At 38.9% G+C, this 26916-nt stretch overlaps 1 protein-coding gene across 3 annotated transcripts; it reads right to left on the reverse strand.

Moving 5' to 3' along the window:
* Positions 1–251: 251 nt before the first annotated feature.
* RAD51AP1 (RAD51 associated protein 1) lies at positions 252–26765 on the reverse strand. Of its 3 annotated transcripts, none has more exons than XM_036252249.1 (9): positions 26626–26765; positions 24472–24521; positions 22751–22892; positions 21510–21616; positions 20062–20148; positions 18730–18879; positions 7636–7794; positions 3289–3438; positions 252–481 (listed from the first exon to the last, which is right to left on the reverse strand). In XM_036252249.1, exons 1-9 carry the CDS (start codon positions 26640–26642, stop codon positions 345–347), a joined length of 999 nt encoding a protein of 332 aa, XP_036108142.1. In that variant the 5' UTR covers positions 26643–26765; the 3' UTR covers positions 252–344. The 3 variants fall into 3 exon arrangements, with proteins under 3 accessions (XP_036108142.1, XP_036108143.1, XP_036108144.1); XM_036252250.1 differs by lacking the exon at positions 26626–26765 and adding an exon at positions 25422–25602; XM_036252251.1 differs by lacking the exon at positions 26626–26765 and having other exon boundaries at positions 22744–22892.
* Between the last annotated feature and the right edge of the window lie 151 nt (positions 26766–26916).

A 26916-nucleotide genomic window follows, 5' to 3' on the forward strand; every position in this document is an offset into this window, starting at 1 on the left:
AAAATTAAGGTGCCATAAACTAGTCAAAGCTAGAAAGAAACCTCATGTTGCTAGAAAAAAACCAGCATGTAATGTGGACTTCCTCCATGTCAAATAGACAACCACTTAATGACAATGACTTATTATTATACATTAGGATACAGAATGTGCTCTTCATAAGGAAATGACATTACAAGATAATTCTTATAAACATACGTCTTCTTGAAGTCTTGAATAGCTTTTCAGAGAACATAATCACAAAATGGGTAGAGACAATTTATATGACATTAAACAATTCCTTTATGTTACAATATAAACACACTTATCAAACTGAGGTTCTCTTAAACATTTCTTTACTACCATACTCAGCTACTAGTGGCATTTGGATGCAGAGGTTTAACTCGTGCTAATCTGGACAAGCCAAGGCGGAGACTCTGATTTGGAGACTTAACAGACACCTCTGCCAGGGGGCTGCTGCTGCTGCTGCTGCTACTTCCGGATGCTGCTGAAAGAAAACATATCACCTGATGCTCATAATGTTATAACTCTCTTAACAAACATGAATTTATAAAGTAAAAGAGGCATAATGTATAGTTAAGCATTATTCTGCTCTACAAGTTCCATCAAGTTATAAACAAGATCAAAATAAGGGTAAGTACTAAAGAGCATAAAAAATATCATATCGCCTATTTTCAAACATCCCCAGAAAGCAAGGTCATGATACTAAAACTTTAAGCATAAAAACTGAAAAAGGTAAGCTGAGAGCACATAACACTGGTTGTAGAAGAATAAAAAAACATGAATGCAATCATTTCTAAAGTAGTAGAAAAATCTGTTTTTTAAAAACTCCTGCAATTTTTACAAGTACTCCTTTGAAAGAATCTATTTTTTCAAACACTAAACATGACAAATACTGGTTTTATTTATTTATACTGGCTGCATTTATGCTACCACTCTAACATAATGCATTAAATAAGGCATTAAATGTCAAAATCTATCCACATAAATGTTCATAGTTAATCATGACTGTAGTCATAAACAGTACCACTGTGTGTGCTTTTTCCAAGTAAAGATTATAAACATTTCCATGTTTCTAATCATCTGATTTATTCTTAATTCAATGTGTGTGCCATATATCAAATTCTTCTGACAAATTTTCCAACTGTTTCATTTCCCACCATTTTTATATAAAGTTATAAAAATCTGACCACTTATTACTTTTTCTTCTTTTTAATTCTTTTTAAGGTATATATTCCTAGGACTAGTTCCTAGGCCAAAGGACAGGTTTATTTTTATGGCTCCTGCCAAGCTGTCCTACCTATAGAGGATTATAAGTTTATAATAAATAATTATACCTGCTATCCCATAACTCAGAGTGCCCTAGATTATATTGCTTTACTATTTTCTAGTTTGAGAGGTATGTTATTTTATAATTTTAGTTTTTATTTCCTTAATTACCAGTGAGATTGAAATTCTTTCCAGATTCATTTCTAGTTGTATCTCTTGGGAGCATTAGTATGTTCATGTCCTTGGTTCATTTTCCTTTTAAATAAAACAGTAAATAACTGGTGACCTGAAGGTCACATCTAGCTCTCAGATATACTGTTTGGTCCACATGGTGTAAAAATTTGTTGTTTTGTTTTAAAAACTAGGAGATTTCGCCAGGTTGGTGTGGCTCAGTGGTTGAGCGTCGATCCACGCACCAAGAGGTCGCCAGTTCGATTCCGGTCAGGGCACATGCCCAGGTTGTGGGCCTGATCCCCAGTGGGGGCATACAGGAGGTGGCCAATCCATGTTCTCATCGATGTTCTGTCTCTCTCTCCCTCTCCCTTTCTCTCTCTCTAAAATCAATAAAGAAAAAATAAATAAAAACTAGGAGATTTCTCATGAAAATCTACATTTCTGGCATCTCTTAAAAAAAAAGACATGGAAATAACGGCCCATAATCTGCACGGAAGCAGTTGGATGGAGCTGGGCAAAGCTGCTTCCTTCCAAGGGGCTGTGAGCTCTCAGGTCCAACCTCCCTACGCACTCAACTCTATGAGCCGGGCCCCATTCCCTCGCCTCACCTGCCCTTCACTTTCACACAATGAACCTACGAGCACTTTGTACTTTATAATGTCAACTCTTCATCCATCCATTCCATATCATTTCACTATTTCCTTTCTATTTTTTGTTTTTTTTGCTATCTTTAAATTTCTAGTCATTACATCATTTCTTTTAAATTCCTTTTGTTGGGGAACCACTAATTATTCTCAGGAGAAATACACTAAGGAGTATCCTTTAAATGACATGGCATCATTAATTCAGTGACTAATCTTCCTCCTTTCTTTCTCCAAAAAAATTTAAGTCCTCATTAAAATCTTAAGAGTTTTTAAACCAGAAAAGACTTTAAAAATTATATAGTGCTTAATATTTCAGATGATGAAGTCTTAGAAATTAAGTAATCATGTCTCAGGCCTCAATCTGTCTATTAATACCTAGTCATGACTAGGGCAGTGACCACTCAGGAAATGTCACTGAAAAGAAGTAAAGTAAACCTGAGTAGACTTGGAATGACTTAGAGGAGAGGGGACAAATGAAGAAAGACACACTAGAAAGAGAAAACTAAATAAAGAGAGACTCTGACAGAACAATAAAGACACGTGTTCAAGGAGCAAATAATGTATCCATTTCACTGGAACAGAGGATTCCTGTGGGTGGAGGAGGGAAAGTCGAGACGGAACTAGTTAGGAAGCCACCAGTTTGGAAATAAAATGAACGGGGCTGGGTTAGGATTTTAGTAATGTCAAGAAGGCTGAAGGTCAGAGAATTCTTCAAGCATCAGTGACACTTGGCTGTGAAACAAGAGAAAACAGAGGCCAAGCCTGTATGAGCGCAGGCTGAGTTTGCTAGGGCGTTTGCTGAGTGCTGAGCTCCCATGAGCAGGCAGGCCCGATGCTTCTTCCATGGGACTGTGAAGGCCAGCAGGTCTGGAGCAAACAGATTTGTGGCCAAAAACATACATCAGGAATCTTAAATGTTAATACTCTTTGACACTGCAATTCTCCTACTAGGCATTTATCCTAAGACAATAATCGGGATGTGCCCACAGACTTCAAAAATAAGGATGTTTGAGCTTATTGCAACTACAACATTAAGAACTAATAAACAACCTGGATGCTCAATATGAAGGAATGATAAAATAAATGCTTTTGAAGAAAATGTAATAATATGCATAACATTATTACATATGTATTACAACCAGGAAAACAGTCTACCAGTGGTGACTGTGCAAGCCCCTGCCCTTCGTCAGTGAACACGCCGTACCTGGTGGCACCCACTTCGGCCTCTTGCTTTCAGCAGCAGGACTGCACATTGGGGATGGTTTCCTAGTGGCCTCTGAAGAAAGAGAAACCTTTTTTGGTGAGGGCTGAGGTCCTGATTTGATGGCAGCTGGAGCAGAGTCCACTGAAGTCACTTATTGGAAAAATACACATAAAATAGTTTGTCATAGAAGAAGATTAAGTCTAGCACGTATGTGTAAAAGTTTTAGTGATATATTCATAAAAATTAAAAAGGCAATGTCACTTTGGAAAATTCTTATCAATCAATAAACATGTATTGAAAGCCTGAGAATACATCTTTATGAGCCTTTATATGATAGGCAGTGTAGTAAGCACATCCTAAACATCATCTTTAACCCTTGCAGGGGTGGGGAATCGTTGGCCTGTGGGCTGTATAAGACCCACGAAATCAATACCAGCTCACATCACACGCCTCACCAAATTAGCCTGACCAAATATAGCAGGCTAATATTTAAGTTGATAATTTTGTATGGCCTGCGAACTACATTATAAATATCCAAATGGTCCTTGGCAGAAAAAGGGTTCCCGAGCCCTGTGAACAACGCTGATACAGGTATTACTATCCCCACTGTCAGGTAAGGAAACAGAGGTTAAGCAAACCTCCTGTAGTTTGCTCGCTAGTAAATGTTGTAACCAGGATTAGGAACAAGGTCTGACTCCAGAGTTCATACTCCTAAATACCACACAACAGTGTTGCGTCAGCAGGCGTCAGTGAGACGATGTATTAGGCTCTGCGGTTACAAAGAGTGTAACTCACGGACCCTGCTCCCAAAATACTTCTATGGTCCAGTCACTGGACTCCAGTAGAAAAGGCAGCAAAATAAATAGATGTGAATAATGCAGTGTGATAAGAAATATGACAGACTCCAGAGATATGCACAGTAGGAGGGAACCTACACTCTGTGTATATATCCGCATAGGCTTAGGAGTCACAGGGAGGTGGGTAAGGTTAGTCTGAGCCAAATCAAGGCTGGAAGGTAAGATGAGTTAGAAGAAGTTTCCCAGGCAGAGGGAGTAAGAGCAAAGCTGGAGAATGCAGCAAGTTCCAGGGCCCGCTGCTGGTTGAGTGTGGCCGGAGCCAGCCGGCCAGGGCTGGAAAGGTGAGAGATGTGGACAGCGTGCAGATCGCTGATGGAGAGCTCTGCATACCAGGGAAGGAGCCATGCATTCATTTCTCCCAGGAGTGCTTGCACTTCAAAAACCTCTTTCTGATGGTAGCGTATGGCAAGCAGAACACTGAGAAGGCTCTCATGGTAATCCAGGTGAGAGGTGAGAAAGGCCTGAACTAAGGGGGAGAATAGAGGGAAAAGCAGTAGATTGATATCTTTTAGTAATTAGATGGGAGCAGGTGGTGATGGAGATGAAATAATCATGACCTGCAAGTTCCTGTCACGGGCACACTGCTTGATGGTGCCATTAACCCAGGGAATAAGCACAAGAAAGGGAGGCAGTTTGATTTTTTTCTTTTTTCTTTTTTTGAGGTGGTGGGGGAAATGAAGGGAGGTGGAAATTACTTTCAGATAATGCTTGCTTTGAGATACCTAGAGGGGAATCTAAATGCATATGAATATGAAAATTTTTACTACATAGTCTTCTTAATGTTAACACTTACATTCCTTTTTTTTTTTTTAATCCTCACTGGGGATATTTTTCCATTTGTCTTCAGATAGAAAGAGAGGGAGGAAGGGAGAGAGAGAGAGAGAGAAACTTTGATGTGAGAGAGACACATCAACTGGCTGCCTCCCGCACAAGCTTGACCAGGGCCTGGGACAGAAGCAAAACGGAGGTACGTGTCCTTGACCGGAACTGAACCTGCGATTCTTTGGTCTGCGGGCTGACGCTCTAACCGCTGAGCCAAACTGGCCAGGACCTTACATTCGTTCTTAATGTTAACACTTACAGCCCTGCTGAAAGCTTGATTTTAGCCCAGTGATCAGCACTGCTCAACGGAAGCTTTTCTGCGATGATGGAAATGTTCTGTTTTGTGCTGTAAAATTCAGGAGCCACTAGCCACACGTTACTGAGGACTTGAAATGTGGCTAGCAAAACCAGAGAACTGACTTTTAAATGTATTTAATTTTAGCCTGCATGGAGTGGCTCAGTTGGTTGAGTGTCGCCTTGTTCACAGAAAGGTTGCCATTTCAATTACCGATCAGAGCACATACTTGGGTTTCGGGTTTGATCCCCATACAGAAAGCAACCAATCCATCTCTCTCTCTCTTCTTCTCTCTCTCCCTCTCTCTCTCTCTTTCTCCTTTCCTCTCTCTAAGCATGTCCTCAGGTGAGGATTAAAAAAATTTTTAAATTTAATTTCCCTTAACTTAAATGTATTATAACTACAAGTGGTTAGTGGCTACCGCATTGGTCAACATAGATCTAGAATTTGCTCCACCAAGGAAAAAATTACATTTGCCACATGAAATATTCTCAAAGGCTACTCAATACATTATTAGTGGAACTAGAAATATAACCTAATTCTTTTTCTTTCTTTTTTGTTTTAATCCCCACTCGAGGACATGTTTCCATTGATGTGAGAAGAAAACACTGATCTGCCGCCTCCAGTATGCACCCTGACCCGGGATCGAACCTGCAGCCTAGGTACGTGCCCTGACTGGAAAGTGAACCCACAACCTTTTGGTGTACGGGATGATGCTCCAATCAACTGAGCCACCCAGCCAGCCAGGGCCACCTTCCCTACTTAATCCCATTATTTAGGAGTTAAATTATACCTAGTATACATTAAAATTCCTTATGAAGCACTTGACCCAAGTCATACAGACTTTATATGGTAAAGTCCAACTTGGACACTAACGTTTTATTTTTAGTTTTAGTGTGTGTCTTAGGGAGAAAGCACAAAGAAATACCTAAAGAAAATATAAACTATATTCATATTGTTAATGACTTTTTCATATCAGTTTGTGGTAGGCAGAATAACGGCCCTTCAATAATGTTTACATCCTGATTCCTTCACAGCAAAGGGACTCAGCAGATGCTACTAGGTTAAGGATCTTGAGGTGGGGAGTTTCCTGAACCGCCGGACGGGCCGTGTTCTCAAAGGGTCCTTGTAGGTGAAGGTGAGAAGCAGGGGGTGAGAGTGCACGCCATGTGATGTGATGTGAGGAGGTCCCTGCCACTGCTGGCTCTGACGACAGAAGTGGTCATCTAGGCCAAGAACAAGGGGGCCTCTAGAAGCTGGGAACGGCGGCTGGGCTCTCCCCTCGGGCCTCCCAAAGGAACACAGCTCTGCTGAAAGCTGGAGTTTAGCTCAGGGAGAACCCTTTTGAACTTGTGATCTACAGAACTGTAAAATAATACATGGTGATGTTTAAGCCACTAAGTTTGTGGTCATTTTTTGTAGCAGCAATTGAAGACTAGTACACGGCTTTATCTCTAAAACCCCCTACATTCGAAATGTAATTTCTGAAAACCAGATCAATTTGTCAGTTTTAAAAAAACAATAATTAAAACCTCATTAATTCAGAATACAGTGGAGAGAGGAGTATGACTCAATCAGTACTTAATTCTTATTTTGGAGCAAGTACTCAACACCATGCTATTTGAGGCAAGAGCAACCCCCACCATTAGTAAGTGGAGTCTGAACAATGGAAATTTTCGTTTCAAAAAGCATTTATATTAAGCAAGTAAGACATAAAATACATATATTAACCAGTAAAACAAATCAGGTTAATGGAAGTTAAGTTATATTCTAAGTTCTTTCACAAAAGAAATGAGTATTCCATTTTGAAATTGTCACAAATTGCAAACGTTCTATTATAAAAATTATTTCTAATGGAATTTGTTTAGAAAAAAAACAAAAAGGCCCTAAACATGTGGCAAAAACAGTTCTCAATTCAGAGAGGAATCAAGCATGAAAGCAAGAAGTCAGAATCACGCAGAGCTGCCTGTTGAAATCGCCTGGAGAAAGTGTAGTCCAGTGGACAGCGTTTAGGCCCCGAATGGACAAACCTGGCTGCAGATCCTAGCCCCTCACTCATTAGTTGTAAGAATCATAACAAATTATTTAACCTCTCTGAGCCTCAGCTCTCTCCCTGCAGAACGCAGGTGGTAGCAGCTATCTCAGAGGGGGGCTGTCAGTGCTAAAGGGAGGCAACACACAAGAAGTGCTAGACAGGAGCGGGGCGCAGTGCTCGTCTGCTGTTCTTCCTCCCCCGCCCCACCCCCTACCTATTTCACCTAGAAATGAACACTGGCAAACTTTTAAGGAGAACGAAGACAAAGATACGAAAAACCCACTAAATGAGCCAAGTACATTTTCTTTATAAAGTGAAGTGTTTTGAACTGAGCTTACCTAATACATTACATTTGGATTTAGGTTTCTTCTCTTTCTTTTCAACTGGGGATTTAACCTTCACTTCTTTCTTTTTAATTTCTTTACTTTTTCTCATAGTGAAGTCTTCATCATCATCTTCACTTTCACTAAAATCAGAATCCTCCTCAGAATCTTCACCTGAAACAAAAGATTACATGCCTCATCTTTGTTATAAATAGTGAGGCTTCTCTGGCCTTGACTTTATGTACAGCCTTTGCCCCCGAGTCTTGTGTACCTTCGTGTTAAGCCATTTCCCGTGTGAAACACTGCAGTTATGGAGAGCATGGTGGCTGGGTTTGCATCCTGGCCCCTCCACCTATATGTCACGGGACCTCAGTCAGGTTGCTCACTAAGTGGCCTGAGCCTATTTCCTATGGATAAGGTGGGGATAACTATAAAACCTACATTGCAGGGTTGTTGTGTGGACTAAATGAGTTAATATAGGTAAAACATCTGGCATACAGCAAGCAAAATAGAATCCCCGTTAGTAATTTTTACTTCCGATTCTACCAGTTTAACTTACTAACTTTTGGAAACAATGGTAGGGTATAACATTGGCTACTCTTTCGAAATGATAACCTCGATGGTATTAAAACAGTACACTTACCCTTAGTCACATAAACTTCAACATTCTAGAATACAAACACACTGGGAACTGAGGAGACTAACTTTTCCCCTACAACCATAACAGATAATGCTCTTCGATTTCATTTGGAACATACTTCTCATTTTCCACAAACTCTTTTCCATACTGCATGCGATGATACGAGCCAGTGACATAATGCTAAGTAGGCACAGATACCCTGGGAAAATGTACAGAGGACACCTGATAGTTAAGCAGTACGTGCTCACTGCAGAAGACGGAAACCGCACAAGGAAAAAGACGGTCCCCTCCCTGGTCTCACCACTCGGAGACAATCACTGCTATGTCCACCATATATAGTATCTACCTACCTATTTACATGAAATATACTTTATGTAAAAGATAAAAATATATATGAAAAATCTCAAACATACACAACAGTAGATAATAACAAACTGCAGCAATCCTCAATATTTTGGTGTATTTGTTTCATCTATCTCCCCTTTCTTCCTCTTTTCTCATCCTTTTCCTTCTTGGAGTTTATTAAATCTGAAGCATCATGTCATTACACTGCTATATACTTCAGAATGAACCTCTAAAAAACATGGACTTAAAAAAACAATGTAATTATCATATCTGACAATGTTTAATAATAGTTTTTTGGTATCATCTTCTATCCAGTTCATACTAACACTTTTAATACCGAGCGATATCCCCTCCTTTCCCCATAGCCCCATATCTTTGACTTGTTGAAGTAACCAAATCAGTTGTCCTATAAAATTTCCCACATTCTGGATTTGTCTGTTTTCTTCCTCATGGTGCCATTTAATTTATTCTTGCATTTTCTGGGAGCTGGAATTTTCTCAGGACTCAATTAGAATCAGGCTCACCTTATCATTATTATTAGTATTAGTATTAGTATTATTACTTTTGTTACAGATGTTTCTCCTTTTTCCCCCATTGACACCCTCCTCCTGTTCCACCCCTTGCCCCCTGCATTGTTGTCTATGTCCCTTGGTTATGCTTATATGTATAAGTTCTTTGATTTGTCTTTTCCCTCCCACCCCTCGACCCCCTCCTCTGAGGTTTGTCAGTCTGAACCCTACTTCTATGTCTCTGGGTCTATTTTGTTTATCAGCTTATTTTGTGCATTATATTACACAAATAAGTGAGATCATGTGATACTTGTCTTTCTCCAAATGCCTTACTTCGCTTAGCATAATACTCTCCAGGTCCCCCCAGATCTCAAATGATAAGAGATCTTTCTTTCTTACAGCTGCAGAGTGTTCCATTGTGTATATGTACCACAGCTTGTTTATCCACTCACCCACTGATGGACACTTGCGCTGGTTCCAGATCTTAGCTATTGTAAATAGCACTGCTATGAACATAGGGGTGCATATATTCTTTCTGATTGGTGTTTCAGCTTCTTAGGATATATTCCTAGAAGTGGGATCACTGGGTCAAATGGCAGTTCAATTTTTAATTTTTTGAGGAAACACCATATTGTTTTCCATAGTGGCTGCACCGATCTGCATTCCCACCAGCAGTGTACCAGAGTCCCCTTTTCTCCACACCCTCGCCAACACTTATTGTTTGATGATTTGTTGAAGGCAGCCATTCTGGCAGGTGTGAGGTGATAGCTCATAGTTGTTTTAATTTGCATCTCGCTGATAATTGCATTTTTTCATATGTCTCTTGGCCATTTGCATGTCCTATTCAGAAAGGTATCTATTTAGGTCCTCTGCCCTTTTTTTTTTTTCTAATCTTCACTCTAAGATATTTTTCTATTTATCTTCAGATAGAGTGGCAGAGAGGGAGAGAGAGAGAAATAATGACCTGAGAGGAACACACCAATTGGTTGCCTCCCGCACAACCCCAACCAGGGCCAGGGATGAACTGCAACCAAGGTACATGCCCTTGACCAGAATCGAACCCGCGACTCTTTGGTCCATAGGCCAATACTCTAACTGCTGAGCCACACTGGCCAGGGCCCTCTGCCCATTTTTTAATTGGATTCTCTGTCTTTCGTTGAGTTGTATGAGTACTCTATATTATTTGGAAATTAAACCCTTATCTGATATATCATTGGCAATTATGCTCTCCCATATAGTGGGTTCCCTTTCCATTTTTATGTTTGTTTCTTTTGCTGTGCATAAGCTTTTTAGTTTGATGTAGCCCCATGTATTAATTTTTTCCTTTGTTTCTCTTGCCTTAGGCGCTGTATCAGTGAAAATTCTGCTGTGTGTGATGTCTGAAATTTTGTTGCCTACATTTTCTTCTAGGATTTTTATGGATTCACAAGTCACATTCAAGTCTTTTATCCATTTTGAGTTTATTCTTATGTGTGGTGTAAGTTGGTGGTCTAGCTTTATTTTTTCGCATGTAGCTGTCCAATTTTCCCAATACCATTTCTTTTTTTTTCTTTCTTTTTTTTTTTTTTATCCTCACCCGAGGACATTTTTCCATTTTTTGTTCAGGTAGAGTGGGAGGGAGAGAGAGGAACAGAGAGAGAGAGAGAGAAACATCGATGTGAAGGGACACATCGAATGGTTGCCACCCGCACAACCGACCAGGGCTGGGGACAAACTGCAACCGAGGTACGCACCCTTAGCGGGAACCGAACCCGGGTCTCTCAGGACCGCAGGCCAACACTCTAACCGCTGAGCCAAACCGGCCAGGGCCCAATACCATTTCTTAAAGAGGCTGTCTTTACTCCAATGTATGCTCTTGCCACTTGTGTCAAATATTAATTGAGTATAATGTCTTGGGTCAATTTCCGGGTTCTCTGTTCTGTTCCATTAATTTATATGCCTATTCTTGTGCCAGTACCAGGCTGCTTTGATTATAGTGGCTTTGTAGTATAACCTGGTATCCAGTATTGTGATCCTTCCTACTTTGTTCTTCTTTTTCAAGATTTCTGTAGCTATTCAGGGTCTTTTTTCGTTCTCTATAAACTTTTGTAGTGTTTGTTCTAGTTCCGTGAAATATGTCACTGGTATTTTAATGGGGATTGCATTGAATCTATAGATTGCTTTGGTTAGTATGGGCATTTTAATGATGCTAATTCTTCCAACCCATGAACAAGGTATATGCTTCCACTTTTTTTATATCTTCCTCTATTTGTTTTTTCAATGGCTTATAGTTTTCCGTGAACAGGTCTTTTACTTCTTTGGCTAAGTTTATTCCTAGGTATCTTAGTTTTTTTTGTTGCAATGATAAATGGGATTGATTTTTCAGTTTCTCTTTCTGTGTGTTCATTATTGGTGTATAAAAATGCCAATAATTTCTGGATGTTGATTTTATATCCTGCTACTTTGCTGAATTCATTTATTAAATCTAGTAGTTTTTTAATTGAGTCTTTAGGGTTTTCTATGTACAATATCATGTCATCTGCGAATAATGACAATTTCACTTCCTCCTTTCCAATTTGGATCCCTTTTATTTTTTCTTCTACTCTGATTGCTGTGGCTAAGAGTTCCAGTAACTATGTTAAAGAGTGGCAAAAGTGGACATCCTTGTCTTGTTCCTGTTCTTAAAGGAAATGCTTTTAGTTTTTGCCCATTGAGTATGAATTTACCTGTAAGTTTCTCATAAATCGCCTTTATTAGGTTGAGATATGATCCTTCTATTCCCACTTTGCTGAGAGTTCTCTTAAAAAATGGATGCTGGATTTTGTCAAATGCTTTTTCAGCATCTATTTATATGATCATATGATTTTTATCTTTCATTTTGTTTATGTGGTGTATTACATTTATTGATTTGTGAATATTGTACCAGCCTTGCATCCCTGGGATAAATCCCACTTGGTCGTGGTGTATAATTTTTTAAATATATTGCTAGATTCGATTTGCTAAGATTTTGTTGAGGATTTTGGCATCTATGTTGCTCAGGGATATTGGCCTGTAGTTTTCTTTCTTTGTAGTGTCTTTATCTGGTTTTGGAATTAGGATTATGCTGGTCTCATAAAAAGAGCTTGGAAGTCTTTCTTCCTTTTGAATTTTTTGGAATAGTTTGAGGAGAATAGTTGATAGTTCTTCTTTGAATGTTTGGTAAAATTCCCCTGTGTAGCCGTCCAGACCAGGGCTTTTGTTTGCTGGGGTTTTATTGACTACTTCTTCTATTTCCTTAATTGTTATTGGTCTGTTTAGGTTTTCTGACTCTTCCCAGTTGAGTTTTAGAATAGTATATGATTCTAAGAATTTGTCCATTTCACCTAGGTTGTCGAATTTGTAGGCATATAATTGTTCATAGTATATTCTTACAATCCTTTGTAGTTCTGTGGTGTCTGTTATGTCACCTCTTTCATTTCTGATTTGATTAATTTGGGTTCTATTTGTTTCTTGGTGAGTCTGGCTAAAGGTTGATCAATCTTATTTATCTTTTCAAAGAACCAGCTCTTGGTTTCATTGATCTTTTGTATTTTTTTTTTTTTAGTCTCTATGTCATTTATTTCTGCTCTGATTTTTATTATTTCCTTCCTTCTAGTAACTGGGTTTTTTGTTGTTCTCTTTCTAAATCTTTAAGTTGTTGGGTTAGATAGTTTATTAGAAATTTTTCTTCTTTCTTGAGATAGGCCTGTATTGCTATGAACTTCCCTCTCAAGACTGCTTTTGCTGTGTCCCATAGATTTTGAACTGTTGTGTGTTCATTTTCATTCGTTTCCAGGAACTTTTTTATTTCTTTCTTGATCTCACTGGTAATCCATTCATTGTTTAACAACATGCTATTTAGTCTCCATGTGTTTGAATGTTTTGAGTGTTTTTATTGTAATTGATTTCTAGTTTCATGCCACTGTGATCTGAGAAGATGCTTGAGATGATTCCAATCTTCTTGAATTTATAGAGACTTGCTTTGTATCCTAACATGTGCTCTATCTTTGAGAATGTCCCCTGTGCACTTGAGAAAAATATATATTCTGGAGCTTTGGAGTAAAATGTTCTGTAAATATCAATTAAGTCCAACTGACCTAGTTCATCATTTAAGGACTCTTGTTTCCGTGTTAATTTTTTTGTCTAGTACATTTATCCAGTGGTGTCAGTGGGGTGTTAAAGTCACCCACTATGATTGCATTGCTATTGATCTCTCCCTTGAGGTCCTCCAGACGTTTTAAAATATATTTTGGTGCTCCTATATTCGGTGCATATATGTTTACCATGGTTATGTCCTCTTGTTGGATTGATCCTTTTAATATTATGTAGTGACCTTCTTTGACTCTTATTATGGCCCTCATTTTGAAGTCTATCTGTCTTCTGATAGGAGCATATAAGCATTTGAAGCTCTTTATTTCACCATTACTTTTGAATGATAGCTTTGATGGATAGAGTAGTCTTGGATTCAGACCCTTGCCTTTCATTATTTTGTATACTTAATGCCACTCCCTTCTGGCCTACAATGTTTCTGTTGAGAAATCAGCTGACAGTCTAATGGGAGCTCCTTTGTAGTTAACTTTTTGTCTCTCTCTTGCTTCCTTTAAGATTTTTTTCTTTGTCTTTAATGTTTGCCATTTTAATTATGATGTGTCTAGCTGTGGGTCTTTTTGGATTCATCTTGCTTGGGACTCTGTGTTTCCTGGACTTGTGTGACGTTTTCCTTCACCAAATTAGGGAAGTTTTCTGTCATTATTTCTTCAAACAGTTTCTCTATTCCTTTCTCTAACCCTTCTTCTGGTAGCCCTATGATGCAAATGTTCTTATGTTTCGTATTGTCCCAAAGCTTCTTTAAACTCTCCTCCTGCTTTTTAATTTTTCCCCATCTGCTGCTCTTTGTGGGTGTTTTTTTCTACCTTGTCTTCTAACTCGTTGATACGGTCTTCAGCTTCTTCTAATCTACTACTGAATCCTTCTAAGGTATTTTTCATATCAGCTATGTCATTCTTTATTTTCACTTCAGTTTTATTCATAGCTTCTCTCTTTTTTTCTTTATTGATTTTTAGAGAGAGAAAGGGAGAGCGAGAGACAGACAGAAACATTGATGAGCAAGAACATCGACTGCACACCTCCCGCATGCCTCCCACTGGGGATTTGGCCCACAACCTGGGCATGTGCCATGACTGGAAATCACACTGGTGACCTCCTGGTGCATGGGTCAATGCTCAAGGACTGAGGCACACCAGCCGGGCACTACCTGTTTTTTTAATGCTGATGTAGTTTCTGCTGAGCTCTTTATAATTCATAATACGTTGCTTGTCATTCTCACTAAATTGTTTGAGCACCCTTAAAATCATTGCTTTGAATTTTTTATCTGAAAAATTGCTTTCTTCCATTTCATGTAGTTCCTTTTCTGGTGATTCCTCTTTTTCTTTTATGTGGGTGTTGTTTCTTTGTCTCACCATTTTAGCACTCTGGTAGTTCCAGGCCCAGTGAGAAATGTTGGGATGTGTAGGCAGGTCAGTGTGTATCAAATAAGGCTGCCGTGCTTCCCAGAGTGTTTTGGTGTGTGGTGCCTCTTGCCTGCTGTGGGTCCTGAGGGATTGACAACTGGTGGCTTATATTGGTCTGTGTGGTAGGTGCTGCTGGGTTGCACAAGTCCAGCTGGTGTGCTTCTGGGGTGTGCTGCTGCCTGGTGGGGCTGGGGCACCACTCCTGATCAGCCTCTGCTGATGCTGCTGGGGATGGGTCTCAGCTGCCCATGTGTGCTACTGCTGTCTGGGGATGGATGTCTGCTCCCGAGCCTGTACTGCTGGAGGTGTGTCTCAGCTCCCAATCCTCAGCTGCTGTTGGGGGTGGGGCTCCACTCCTGCCCAGTCATTGCTGCTGTGGGAGAAGGTGCTGGGTTTCCAAGCAGGTGACCCTGCTGCTGGGGGTGGCACTCAGGTCTGATCAGGCTGCTGTTGTTGAGGATGTTGCTCTTCTCTGATGCTGGTACTACTGCTGCTGCTATGGGGGATGGTACTCAGTTGCTAAGATGGTGCTACTGCTGCTGCTATGGGGGATGGTGCTCTGCTCCCAGCCAGTTGCTGCTTTCGCAAACAGGTACCTTGACAGCGCCACTACTGTGCACTGGTTTGCGTTGACAAAGCAGGGTCCACTGGTCTGATGGTGCAAGGGACACTGGTGGACTCTGGTTGCTCGGCCCTAGCCTCTCACCACTGTCTCCTCCCAGAGAAGACCCACTTATTACAGTAGCCAGGTGCTCCCCATCCACAACACCAGAACTCTCTGCCTCATGTTTCTGCATTGCTCAAAGTTGCTCATCCACATTCACATCCACTCACTCTCTTTCACACTCACTCACACTCTCACACACTCACCCTCGCTCTAGTCCTGCCCGCCACCATATATTTTATACCCAATAATTTTAAAATGTCTATTATTACATAAACTACTAGCATCATTTTATCCCAATGTCTTAACTAATCTAACATCCAATAATTCAAACATTCCGTTAATTGACAAATCATTTTTACAATGGCTTCCAATTGTGATTAATGTCCTAATTACAGTTATAACAACCCTCATGATCAGAATTGACAGTATAATCACCATTTGACAACTGCATTTTTTCCAAACAACCACTTGAATCTGTCTAAATAATAATAATGTTCAGTTAGAAATATTCTTTGCAGTCCTCCTATCTAGCATAACTTCAGAAGCACTCATAGCTCAACAAACGTTTTCTTTTCTACTTTTCATGTTCTCTATATCTTAAATCACTGTTCAACTATATAGAACTCAAAAATCTATTCTTTCAAAACTACGGCTCATATTTCATCTAAAAATATTTGCTTATGCAGAATTGAGTAAGAAAACAACCTGGAACCAAGCCATTTACTTTTTTAACTGATTATGTCCTTAAACAGTTTTTTTAATTGTGCTAAAAAGTCCATAATATAAAATTTACTAACCTAACCATTTTTAGGTGTACAGATCAGTAGTGTTAATTCATTTAGTGTTAATATATAGTGTTAATATATTCATTTTTTGTGCAACAGCCCTCCAGAACTTTTACATCTTGCAAAACAGAATCAGAACCCATTAAACAACTCCCCATTCCCTATCCCTCCAGTCTCTGCTAACCACCATTCTACTTTGTTTCTATGAATTTTACATTTTAGATACCTCATATAAGTGGAATCACATTATTTGTCTTTTGTGATTGGCTTATTTCACTTAATGTAATGTCCTCAAGGTTCATCCAAGGTGTAGTATATGACAGGATTTCCTTGTTTTTTAAATCTGAATAATATTCCATTGTATGTATATACCACGTTTTGTTTGAGTTCATCATCAATGGATATTTAGGTTGCTCCCACCTCTGGGCTTTTGTTAATTCTGCGATGGGTGTGCAAATATCTGAGACCCTGCTTTCAGATCTTTTAGATACATACCCAAAGTGGAAATGCTAGGTCATATAGTAGTTCTATTTTTTATTTTTTGAGTAACTCCATACTGTTTCCCATAGTGGTTGCTTCATTTTACATTCCCACTAACAGCACACAAGGATTCTAATTCCTCCACATCCTCACCAACACTTGCTATTTTCTGTTTTTTAACATCCTAATGAGTTGTGAAGTGAAATCTCATTGTTGTCTAGATTTGTATTTCTCCGCTGATTAGTGATATTGAGCTTCTTTTCATATGCCTTTTTTTGCCACTTGTGTATCATCTTTGGAGAAAAATCTATTCAAGTCCTTAACTATTTACTTTTAAGAATAGAGGAGCAATTTTAAAGTCACTATCCAAATCAGAATTTCCATAAAAGTCTTACTAGTATAAAATGGTTCATGAGGGATTATCTGAAGTTCGAATGCAAATAACACAATGGTACTCTTCTTAAATCTCTATCAACCTCTAGAAACATAACCCACAAATTTCAAAAACCCAACAAGCAAAGCAAGTGATTTCACTTCCACAAACATAGCAAATATATTGGTCCTTTATTAAATTAATTTTTTTTAGTGTGCTAAGTAGTCTTGCAATTTATAACTTCAGAACTGTTTACTGCTTTTTCTGACAGGCATGCATCAAATAATAATAATGACATTCTGGGGGTGCTACAATTATTATCCCTGGAAAAGATACTGAAACTGCCAAAGAGGTATTTTGATTATGTTGGGGTTTTTTTTGTATTAAGTAACCTTAAGTTGGGAAGCATTCAGTCCATGCTCTTCTATGCTTCTTGAGAGTATTTTCTTTCACTGGCTCACACTTTTTGGTGCTCCACTTATATTAGTGTTTCTCAAAGTAAGATCCATAGAGCACCTACCCTTGGATCACCCGTCACGTAAAAAGGCAGATTTCTGGACTCTACCCTTCCTTCCTCTTCTTCATAGCTCTTCTGTGATGACAAATGACACATTATGTACAGCAGTTCCTCGAATAACGTCATTTTGTTCAGCATTTCATTCAACATCGTTTCGTTATAACGTTGAGATGCTGCAGGAACTTAACTCTTGTTTATATCAGTTAGCCTATGGTAAAATTGGTTTCGTTATACATCATTTCTCTTCAAATGAGAACTTACCATATTTGATTATTGTCCATGCAAATTGAAGCTCCTTAAGGGATCTGGTTTTTTTCACTGCTGAATCCCTAATGTCTACAATGTAGTGCACATAATAGGTAGTATTCAAATATTTGTGAAATAAATGTTAATTAACAAATCTGTTATTGTTTGTTGATAGCATATTAAAATCTATCAAACCATAGCATCTGATTGGGAATAAACTTATGAAACTATTCATTTTAATTTTCAATTAATACATCACAATGTACTGTCAAGGTCACTATGCTTCCTGTTTTCCCTAATGTTTCTTTTCTTTTTTTTAATCCTCACCTGAAGATATTTTTCTATTTATCTTCAGATAGAGTGGGAGAGGGAGAGGGACAGAAAGGGAGAGAGAGAGAAACATCGACATGAGAGGGACACATCGACTGGTTGTCTCCCACACAACCTGGTCCAGGGCCAGGGATGAACTGCAACCGAGGTATATGCCCTTGACCAGAATCGAACCTGCAATTTATTGGTCCGCAGGCCAATGCTCTACCGCTGAGCCAAACCGACCAGGGCCCACTTTCCCTAATTTCTGAATGAGTCTGAAAACAACTCGTGCATTGAAATATAGATTTCATATCACTTCTATCCAAAATATTTCATGAATTTCTACTACTTACAGAATCGAGTCTATACTTCTTGGAATAGGCCAGAGAGCTCCATGATTTAGTGCCTGCCTGCCTCTTGAGCCTCTTCCAAGGCATTCTTTCCTGCACTGAACCCTTGAATGTGAACTTGTCTATCCTGTTGTTCAGGCTTATCAGACAGAAATGTTATTTTACCCCTTTAGCCTGCCTAATGCTACTCATATTTTAAGGCATGGCTTTTAGGTCACCTCCAGATAAAGCTTTTCCCCCAAATGCCACAGCTGAATCCCACTGTCCTATGTGTTCCTCAAGTTTGGATTTAGCATAGCGCTTTGCATACATTAATGATCTTTAAGAACATTTTACGGAATTTCCATGGAATCAATTTTGAGGTAGGATGTAACTTACCAGTTGCAAAGTCTGGTTCGGAGTCATTAGCACTGTCACCGTCACTGCCTTCCAAGAGAATCTTCCTCTGCTGTACCACAGCTTTGGATGCTGCTCTTCTCCTCCCCGGAGCACCAGGAAAATCATCTTCCTCAGTAATCTTATCCAAATCTTCAGGGAAGGCATAAAAATCAATGGAAAACTTTTTATAACAGGTAATATTTCAACAACCAAGAGTAGACTCCTATTACGTGTTTTTTTATTTGCCCAGCTTCATCCTTCCCCTGCTTCTAGTATTACACCACATAGCCCAATCTGGGCCAATCATAATACATCTGTCTCCTGGCAACACAGTCTGGTTTAAGAATAAGTGCAACACCCACAATCAGAGAATCTTTCCCCAAGAATTTTCAAACCGGAGCTGAGAAGATACAGCCCCTTTCTTCCATGGTCAACTGCTATCGAAGGATACTCTTGACCCTTCACCAGAGAAGGAACTGGGTCTACAAGTAAAAGAGAAGAAAACCAACATAGAAAGAAACAGAAAGATGAAGAGAACCTTGACAAAATTAAAGACCTTGGTTCTGTTATCAGAGAAGAGGGTGGGAATGGGAATTCTTGGGGTACCACTGGAATATGCATTTTTGGAGGCTCCCATGAGAGGATGAGATATGGTAGAAAGTTTTATTTTCATGAAATTATATTTCTGGGTTTCCAAAGTCCCATTTCCCTTATTCAAATCATAGAAGAAGTGCAGCTGGGGTTTCAGTCGACCTAGAAGCAAAGCCAGTGTCCAGAGTTTTCTTTTCATGTTGGAACCAGGTCCAGTTCAGCATCAAGCTAGCAGCAGTCCATTAGTCCACTGTGTGTGGGCGAATACAGGAGAGAGCACCCTGAGCAATAAGAATCCCAAGAGCATAAGAGGAACCAAGAGCACAAGAGCATGAACTCCTTTGTTCAGGGGATTAAATATCTCAAATTTCATACCCCTGCAGTAGCCATGCCCATTCTGGCCAATGGCCTGTTCCCAGGTGTGAATGACAGGCAAGTACCTTCCCGACGTTACCCTGACTTACTGTGGGAACGCCCATCCTCCTCCCTATCTAGTCCCTTCCCCCAGCAAGCTGCAGGAAACAAACCGGTGGCTCCCTGGGGAGTGTAAATCTTTAACTTTCTGGTAAAGATGTCCAAATAACATGCCTATAATATTTGGTCTTCCCTTTACTCCTTTCCTGTTATTAATAACTAGCTAATTATACAATATCGGTTCTAGCTACTGATTCAGGAATTTACAACTTAGAAAAATAACATTGTTGTAATAAATAAATATTATTAGTACTATAAAAAACTTACCTAAGTAATCACTGGCTACACTGCAATTGGAGATATGGGGAAACTTATCCATTGTTTCTGTTTCACTATTGCCACGTTTTTCACTGCCTAAATACAAGAGGGAAGAAAAAAACAGATGTACCTTAATCAACCAATGTCTAGACGTAGGAAGATTAGTGCTAAATGTAACAGCATCCGGATACATATAAATGATCCAAACTCAAGCTAGCAGTTTACCTGGAGAGGCTAGCATAGTGTTAGGAGTTTGGGCTCTGAAGTCAAACTAAGTTAATCAGATTAAACTTCACTTAAACTGGCTATATGACCATGGAAAAGTTCTTATCCTCTCTAAGACTTAATTTCCTCATCTATAATATAGAGATAAAAATAGTGTGGTTATTAAATGCAGTTATTTTGTGGGATTAAATGCCAATCATATGTCAAAACTGCTTATTGTAGTGCCCAGTACATAGAAAACAGTCCATAAATATTAACTATTATTTCTGTGTAGGCAGATCCATGTTTTCACCAGCATAAACTCTTCAATCATTTAAATAACCTTAAAATGATCTAAAGTATTTTAAGAGAACTTTAAGTCACGATAATTGGTACTGTTAATCCCAGTGCTATAAAGTATATTTTTCTATGAGAAGTGGTACTTCCAAGGCAATCCTGCTATATGTTCTACAATCTCTTATAGTTGAGAGATGAATTTCACTTTCTCAATTTTAGATATATGACAATTCATTTTTTAAGTTTCTTTGATTCCTGATTACTAAGAGTCCCCTAATAAACAAAATAGGAGGCAATACTGATCTAAAGATCTATACTCTTACATCAACTAATAGGCTAAAACTATTCTCCAACATAAAGGAAATTAAGCCAAAACAATGTAAGCCAAAAAGCATTTTAGAAGTTTGAATGTCTCTTCCAGCAATAATAATTTCTGCCTCTCCAGAACATCAGTACTGCCATCTGCTGCACTTGTCAGAAAAATCAAAGGAGAAAAATCCAGAGAAATCCAGAAACCATAGATCCATTAAGTCTACTGAGCTTGCTAACCAAATTAATACCTTTAACCTTTGTAAATAATAAAAATTACCATCATTAGGTCATGTTTAAGTGATTTGAATTTTGAGAGAAAGGAGGTAGATTGTTAGGGTTGTATAGATCAATCCATTTCACCAAAATAAAATTTTCACTGTATACAAAGATGTAATTTGAACATCCAAGCTCAATGTCCATGTCCTCAAGTTTAGTTTGAGTGTTAAGGAGAGACGTATGTATGTATATATTCAATGTATGCAACAGAATAAACAACTGAATCCAATTATACCCTCTGCAAATTGCACTGTTTATGGCCCAAAGCATTAAAATTTTACTCTTTCCTCTGTGAAGGCTCATCCAAAGAAATGATTACAAAAGCAACAAGAAGGTTATAGAGATAAATACATAGAAAATAAAGTTACCTTTTCCTTGAGACTCCACATCAATGGTGACTATTGGACGTTCCTTCGCTGATAATGCTAGTGCGACTTCTAAGTCTCTCTGGTAGAGCTTGTCATCTAAAGCTATCCTAGAGTAGACACACAAATAATGAGTTTTTAAAATGATCAATCTCAATTAAACAGAAAAATTAGAGATTTTCCTGAATTACTACTTAAGAGTTGCTAACCTCACAAAAATGTTTTTAAACAATAACCATGATCATAATGGACCTTTAAGGATGACTTCTAAAATGTCGCAATGTCATGTTCTATCTGGTGTAAGAGATTTGAAACAGGAGCAGCATGAGCTGTTCACTTACTGTTTCCTTTCACTGGCTGTCCTTCCTACCAGTTTCACCCAGGTGGGAAACACCTGCTCAGCCCAGAATAAAGACTTGGCTCAAACATCACTTCCACTTAGAAATCTTCCTTAACCTCACCCACACCTCCTCAGACAGCTACTCTAGGTCTTATATTTAATTTTAAAAATGTTTCCATTTGCTTGTCCCAATCTAGACTTTAACACATATTTCATCAAGTACTTACTGTGTATGAGGAACCGCACAAGATAGCACACAAAAGTACGGTAAAACCTTTATATACCAGACTACTTTGGGTGAAAGTCCATTATATAATAAGGTAGGTTTTTCAAATGTGTACGTTGAAAAATTAGTGAGTGTAACTGTTTTTATTTATATGAACATGTCTGTGTAATTAAAAATTAGTATGTATAAAAAGTTTAATTTCACCGAAAAGTTTTCTATATGTATTACAGTAATTTTAAGTTTATACTGAATAGATCTAGTAAATCCTCACCTAAGGATATGTTTTATTGATTTTGAAAGAGATGAAGGGAGAGAGAGAGACAGACATTCATGTGCACGAAACATCAATTGGCTGCCTCCTATATGTGCCCTGACCAGGGCTCAAACCCGCAAGATGGGTATGTGCCTTGACTGGGAATTGGGAATCGAACCTACAACCTTTTGGTGTATGGGACGATGCTCCAACCAACTGAGCCACCCAGCCAGGGCTGTGAATTTCTTTTTTAAGTTAGGAAGCCAGAAGGGTATTATTGGTACAACCCTGTTCTCCTACAGGCACTAAATAAAATCATATTTATGACTCTGCTTGAGTTTTCATTTAAACCAAGAGTTCGAATCTGTTTCTCTTTTAAATTAACACATATAATGTCATATATTTATTGTATTCTTACCTCTCACCTTTTTTTAGGAGTTTTCTCTTGTAATGGGATGTCTTCTTTCTGGACATTCTTCAATTTAGGTTTTGGTTTTTCTAGTTTTGACTCATTTGGTGTTGTTCTGGATTTCTTAGTTAAAGGTCCGGTAGCAGGAACAAAATCATCTATTTATGTGTGAATCAAAAACAAAAGAATATATAAAACCGCTTTTTCTAAGTAAGAAACAAAATTATTTTCTTAGCAGTTGAAATTCATTATAGAGTGTGTTCAAATTATAAGGTTAAGCAAATTATTTAATTTCCACAGTTTAAAAAATACTGTTGGTAAATTGTTTTCTCATTCATGTTTAATTTTGTTTTAGTGAAGTTTATTTATTAAAATATCAATCCATCAAAACCAGTTCACTAAAAAGCTGATATATCTCTGTTGATACTCAACATAAAACTGCTGCTGTAGCTTTTAAACTCATACATGACATATGTATGCATACTTTCTGGGTACATGTAGTCTTAATCACATATCTTAGCATTTATTTATTTATTTATTTATTATCCTCACCCGAGGACATTTTTGCATTTATCTTCAGATAGAGTGGGAGGAAGAGAGAGAGAGAAACATTGATGTGAGAGAGAGACATCGAGTGGTTGCCACCCACACAACCCCAACCAGGGCTGGGGACAAATTGCAACCAAGGTACGTGCCCTTAGTGGGAACCGAACCCAAGACTCTCTGGTCCTCAGGCCGACACTCTAACCGCTGAGCCAAACTAGCCAGGGCTCTTAGCATTTATTAATACACACTGTATTATGCTTCCTCCCGTAGGAATATATAACTTGTGACTTGCCCCCACCCCTATCCTATAATGTCCAGAGCACAACTGGTAATTTATATATTTGGTGTGAGATTGAAGATGGTGATAAAAAGCTCTAAATTATATTCTATATTATTTTCTCCTAAGTCTAAGACCCACTTAAGGCTGTGCTCAAGACAAAAAAACACACACACAGAAAGAAAGATTTCTTCAAACCTCAGAGTTACTAAGTATTTGACTCACAAAAGGCTCTGGTGGTCTGAGAAATACAAAACCTGCTTCAAAGTATAATGTAATCTAACCCCATACTTCTCAAACTTTTTTTTAATTAATTAAGTTTATTGGAATGACATTGGTCTGCAAAACCATTCAGGCTTCAAGTGTATAGTTCAACAAATATCACCTGTACAATGCATCGAGCATCTATCACCCCAAGCAAAGTCTTCTTCCATCCCATTTTTACCATGCTTTGCCCACCCCCACCTAATCCCCACTCCCCTTTCCCTCTATAGCCACACTGTTGTCTGTGTCTATATTTTGACCAAAGTTCCCTTAATAGGAGAAACAAGCTTAAGCCTAACCTTTCTTCAAGATCTAGTTTTATTGAACAGTTAACAGGAATTTCCCATCATATTCTGTAATACATTTGTGTCTCAGAAAAAAAAAAAGCAGTCTCTCCTCCAAAATAGAGTCAAATCTCATTTTGAGAAACATGGACTTACAGTAGTTTTGACCCAAAGAACTACCTTGTCCCTCTCATTGATTACTTACCTACATAATTTTTGTCAGTGTAATTATCAGCATAATTATCCCAAATGTTTAGAAAATTATATTTTCCAGACATATCTCATATGCAATTGGGTAATATGTTCAACATTTCGGAGGAAATAAATGTCCAAATCTTTAAAACAAAAATAAGAATCTCTACATACCATCACTATTGGAGTCCTCACACTGTGAGTAATTGACTGGTTTCTTATTCCTATAACCAACACAGAAATTTTTCATTTACACAAATGTGAAAAAGATAATTTCCTTCCTCTAGGTACTGAATGAAATGGTATTCTAGTTTTCATTTCTGTCTTCTGACAAATTCCCAAGTGTGAATAACCTAGTATGTCAGTTGTTCTTTTACGTAAAAATGATTTTCTATGAAAAAGAGGTTAGTTCAGCTCACAACTCAATCTCACTAGTGTTTTTTCCTGAAAACCAACAATTGTAGAAGTGCTCTTACTTCTCATTTCCTCGTACAGAATATTAAAATCACGCATACTCTTGCTACTCTCTTACATTTTGGAATTAAAAAATTTGAGAGCTGAATATAGAAACCCTTTTAGAAATTCCAAGATTGAATAACAGTAAAATAACATCAACACTTAAAACAAGTATGCTCAATGGTTGAGCTATAACGATGTAATTTTTACTACTTCATCAAGCCTTCTTGGCATTTTCTATTTATTTTTTACTCTGAATGTGTAGCAGTAAAGAATTCAATGACAACTCCTACAGTTTGGTGCCACTGCCTTGATTTGTGCTAAGGCACCAGCCATTTGACCACCATCGCAGCAAATGCCAGAGCAATGAAAAACAGCAAGTAATGACTTGGTATTATTATGAAAATAGCTTGGACCTCCTGAAGGGGTCTCAGGGACCAGAAGGAGTCTGCAAATTATACTTTGACACAACTGCTATTCCAGATGAAAAGATTATGTCTTCGCCACTTGGATGTTAAAATTTAACATGTTCAAAACTCTTGATTCCCCCCACTTCCTGAACCTGTTCCTTTTCCTAGTCTTCCCCACCTCAGTTAGTGCAAAGATTCATCCTTCAGTAGTTTAGGCCAAAAATACTGTCTAGTCATCCATGATTCTTTTTCCCTTACCTCCACATCCACTTCATCAGCAAGTTCTGTCAGCAGTACCTCCAAAATACATCCCAAATTCATTGATCCCATTCCATGTCCACAGATAACACCCTAATCCAAACCAGTATCCAATAATATAATAGCCTCCTAACTGGTTTTTCAGCTCCCCTTCTGGTTACCCGATCTCCCATTCATTCTCCACCAGTAGTCAGTCACCTGTATAAAACCAAAATTAGATTTCTCTCCTCTATTTAAAACTCTATTGACTTCCCATTGCACTTAGAATAAAATCCAAACTCCTTGCTAAAGCCTACAAGGCCCTCCCTGCTCTGGTCCCTACTCATTTCCCTGACCTAATCCCCTACATTTCTCCCCACTGCTTGCCAATGCTATACAACCTTAGTGACCTTCTTCCTATCCCTCCAACATAGTCAAGCTCAGGGCCTTGGCTCTTGTTCCCTCTACCTGGATTGCCCCAGATTTTCATCAGCTATTTCCTTCTTGTCATTCATGCCTCAGCTCTTGTATTATCTCTTCAGAGAGGCACATCCTAACTACCTCATTTAAACTAAGGCTTTCCTCCTCACTCACTCTCACATTTCAATGTTTATTTTTGACCCACTAACCTCACCCCATGACTGAAAATGTAACCTCCTGCACCTGGTTCAATAATGTATATAAGTAAATATATCCCATAATTTTACTTAATAATGGCTGACCCTAGGCCTTCACTGTTAAGTAGAGGAATAGTTTCAAATAGCATAACAGAAAGCACATGGGAACTGGAAGCCGGTGACTTCAGTTTGAGTATTATCCTACCACTCACTAGCTTTGTGACTCAGGTAAATTGGCCTTTATGCCTAGTTTAAGCTGATAAAACAGGGCTACCTAAACTGCTATACCAAAGAACTATAGAGTTGAACAAATGAAATAGCACTTAAGTAGGAGCTCAGTGAAATGTCAGGTGCTGTTCGAATGGTAGCATAACAAGGTCTTATCTGAACGGGGTGGGTAAAGGAAATGGCAAAAGCTGCAAAAGGAAGCAAGGAGATGGAAGAAGAGGATACTGCTGGGGAACGGCTGGACCCCAGCGGGGCTGCAGAGTTTCCCGGTAACTGTCCGCCCCACCCCACCAACGCTACCCTCCGTTCTATGGGCCCCTGTCCTACAGCGTCTTCCAGCTCTTTCTCCCCATCCCCTCCGGATGTCCAGAACGACTCACCGCACAGGCCGCACCATGATCCCTTCGGGGCTGGATATCTGCAGCTATCAAGTTCTTGTTGGCAGCACAGGGCAGTTTCAATTCCCGCCCAAATCCAGACGCGGGAGCTCTCCGCCCCCTGCCACCAGCCCTCCAATGATTACCAGCCATCCTTCCACATGCGCATGCGCATGCGTTCTGAGCAGAGCTAAATCTGTTCACTCCTTTCCCACGACATTGCTCTTCCGCTTCCGGTCTGCCAGAGCCGAGTTTGTACTTTGCCCCTGCACTTTCGTCACGACTGTGGCTTTT

This window comes from Molossus molossus, unplaced genomic scaffold (assembly GCF_014108415.1).
Source record: "Molossus molossus isolate mMolMol1 unplaced genomic scaffold, mMolMol1.p scaffold_m16_p_10, whole genome shotgun sequence".
In the NCBI taxonomy this organism is placed as follows: Eukaryota; Metazoa; Chordata; class Mammalia; order Chiroptera; family Molossidae; genus Molossus; species Molossus molossus.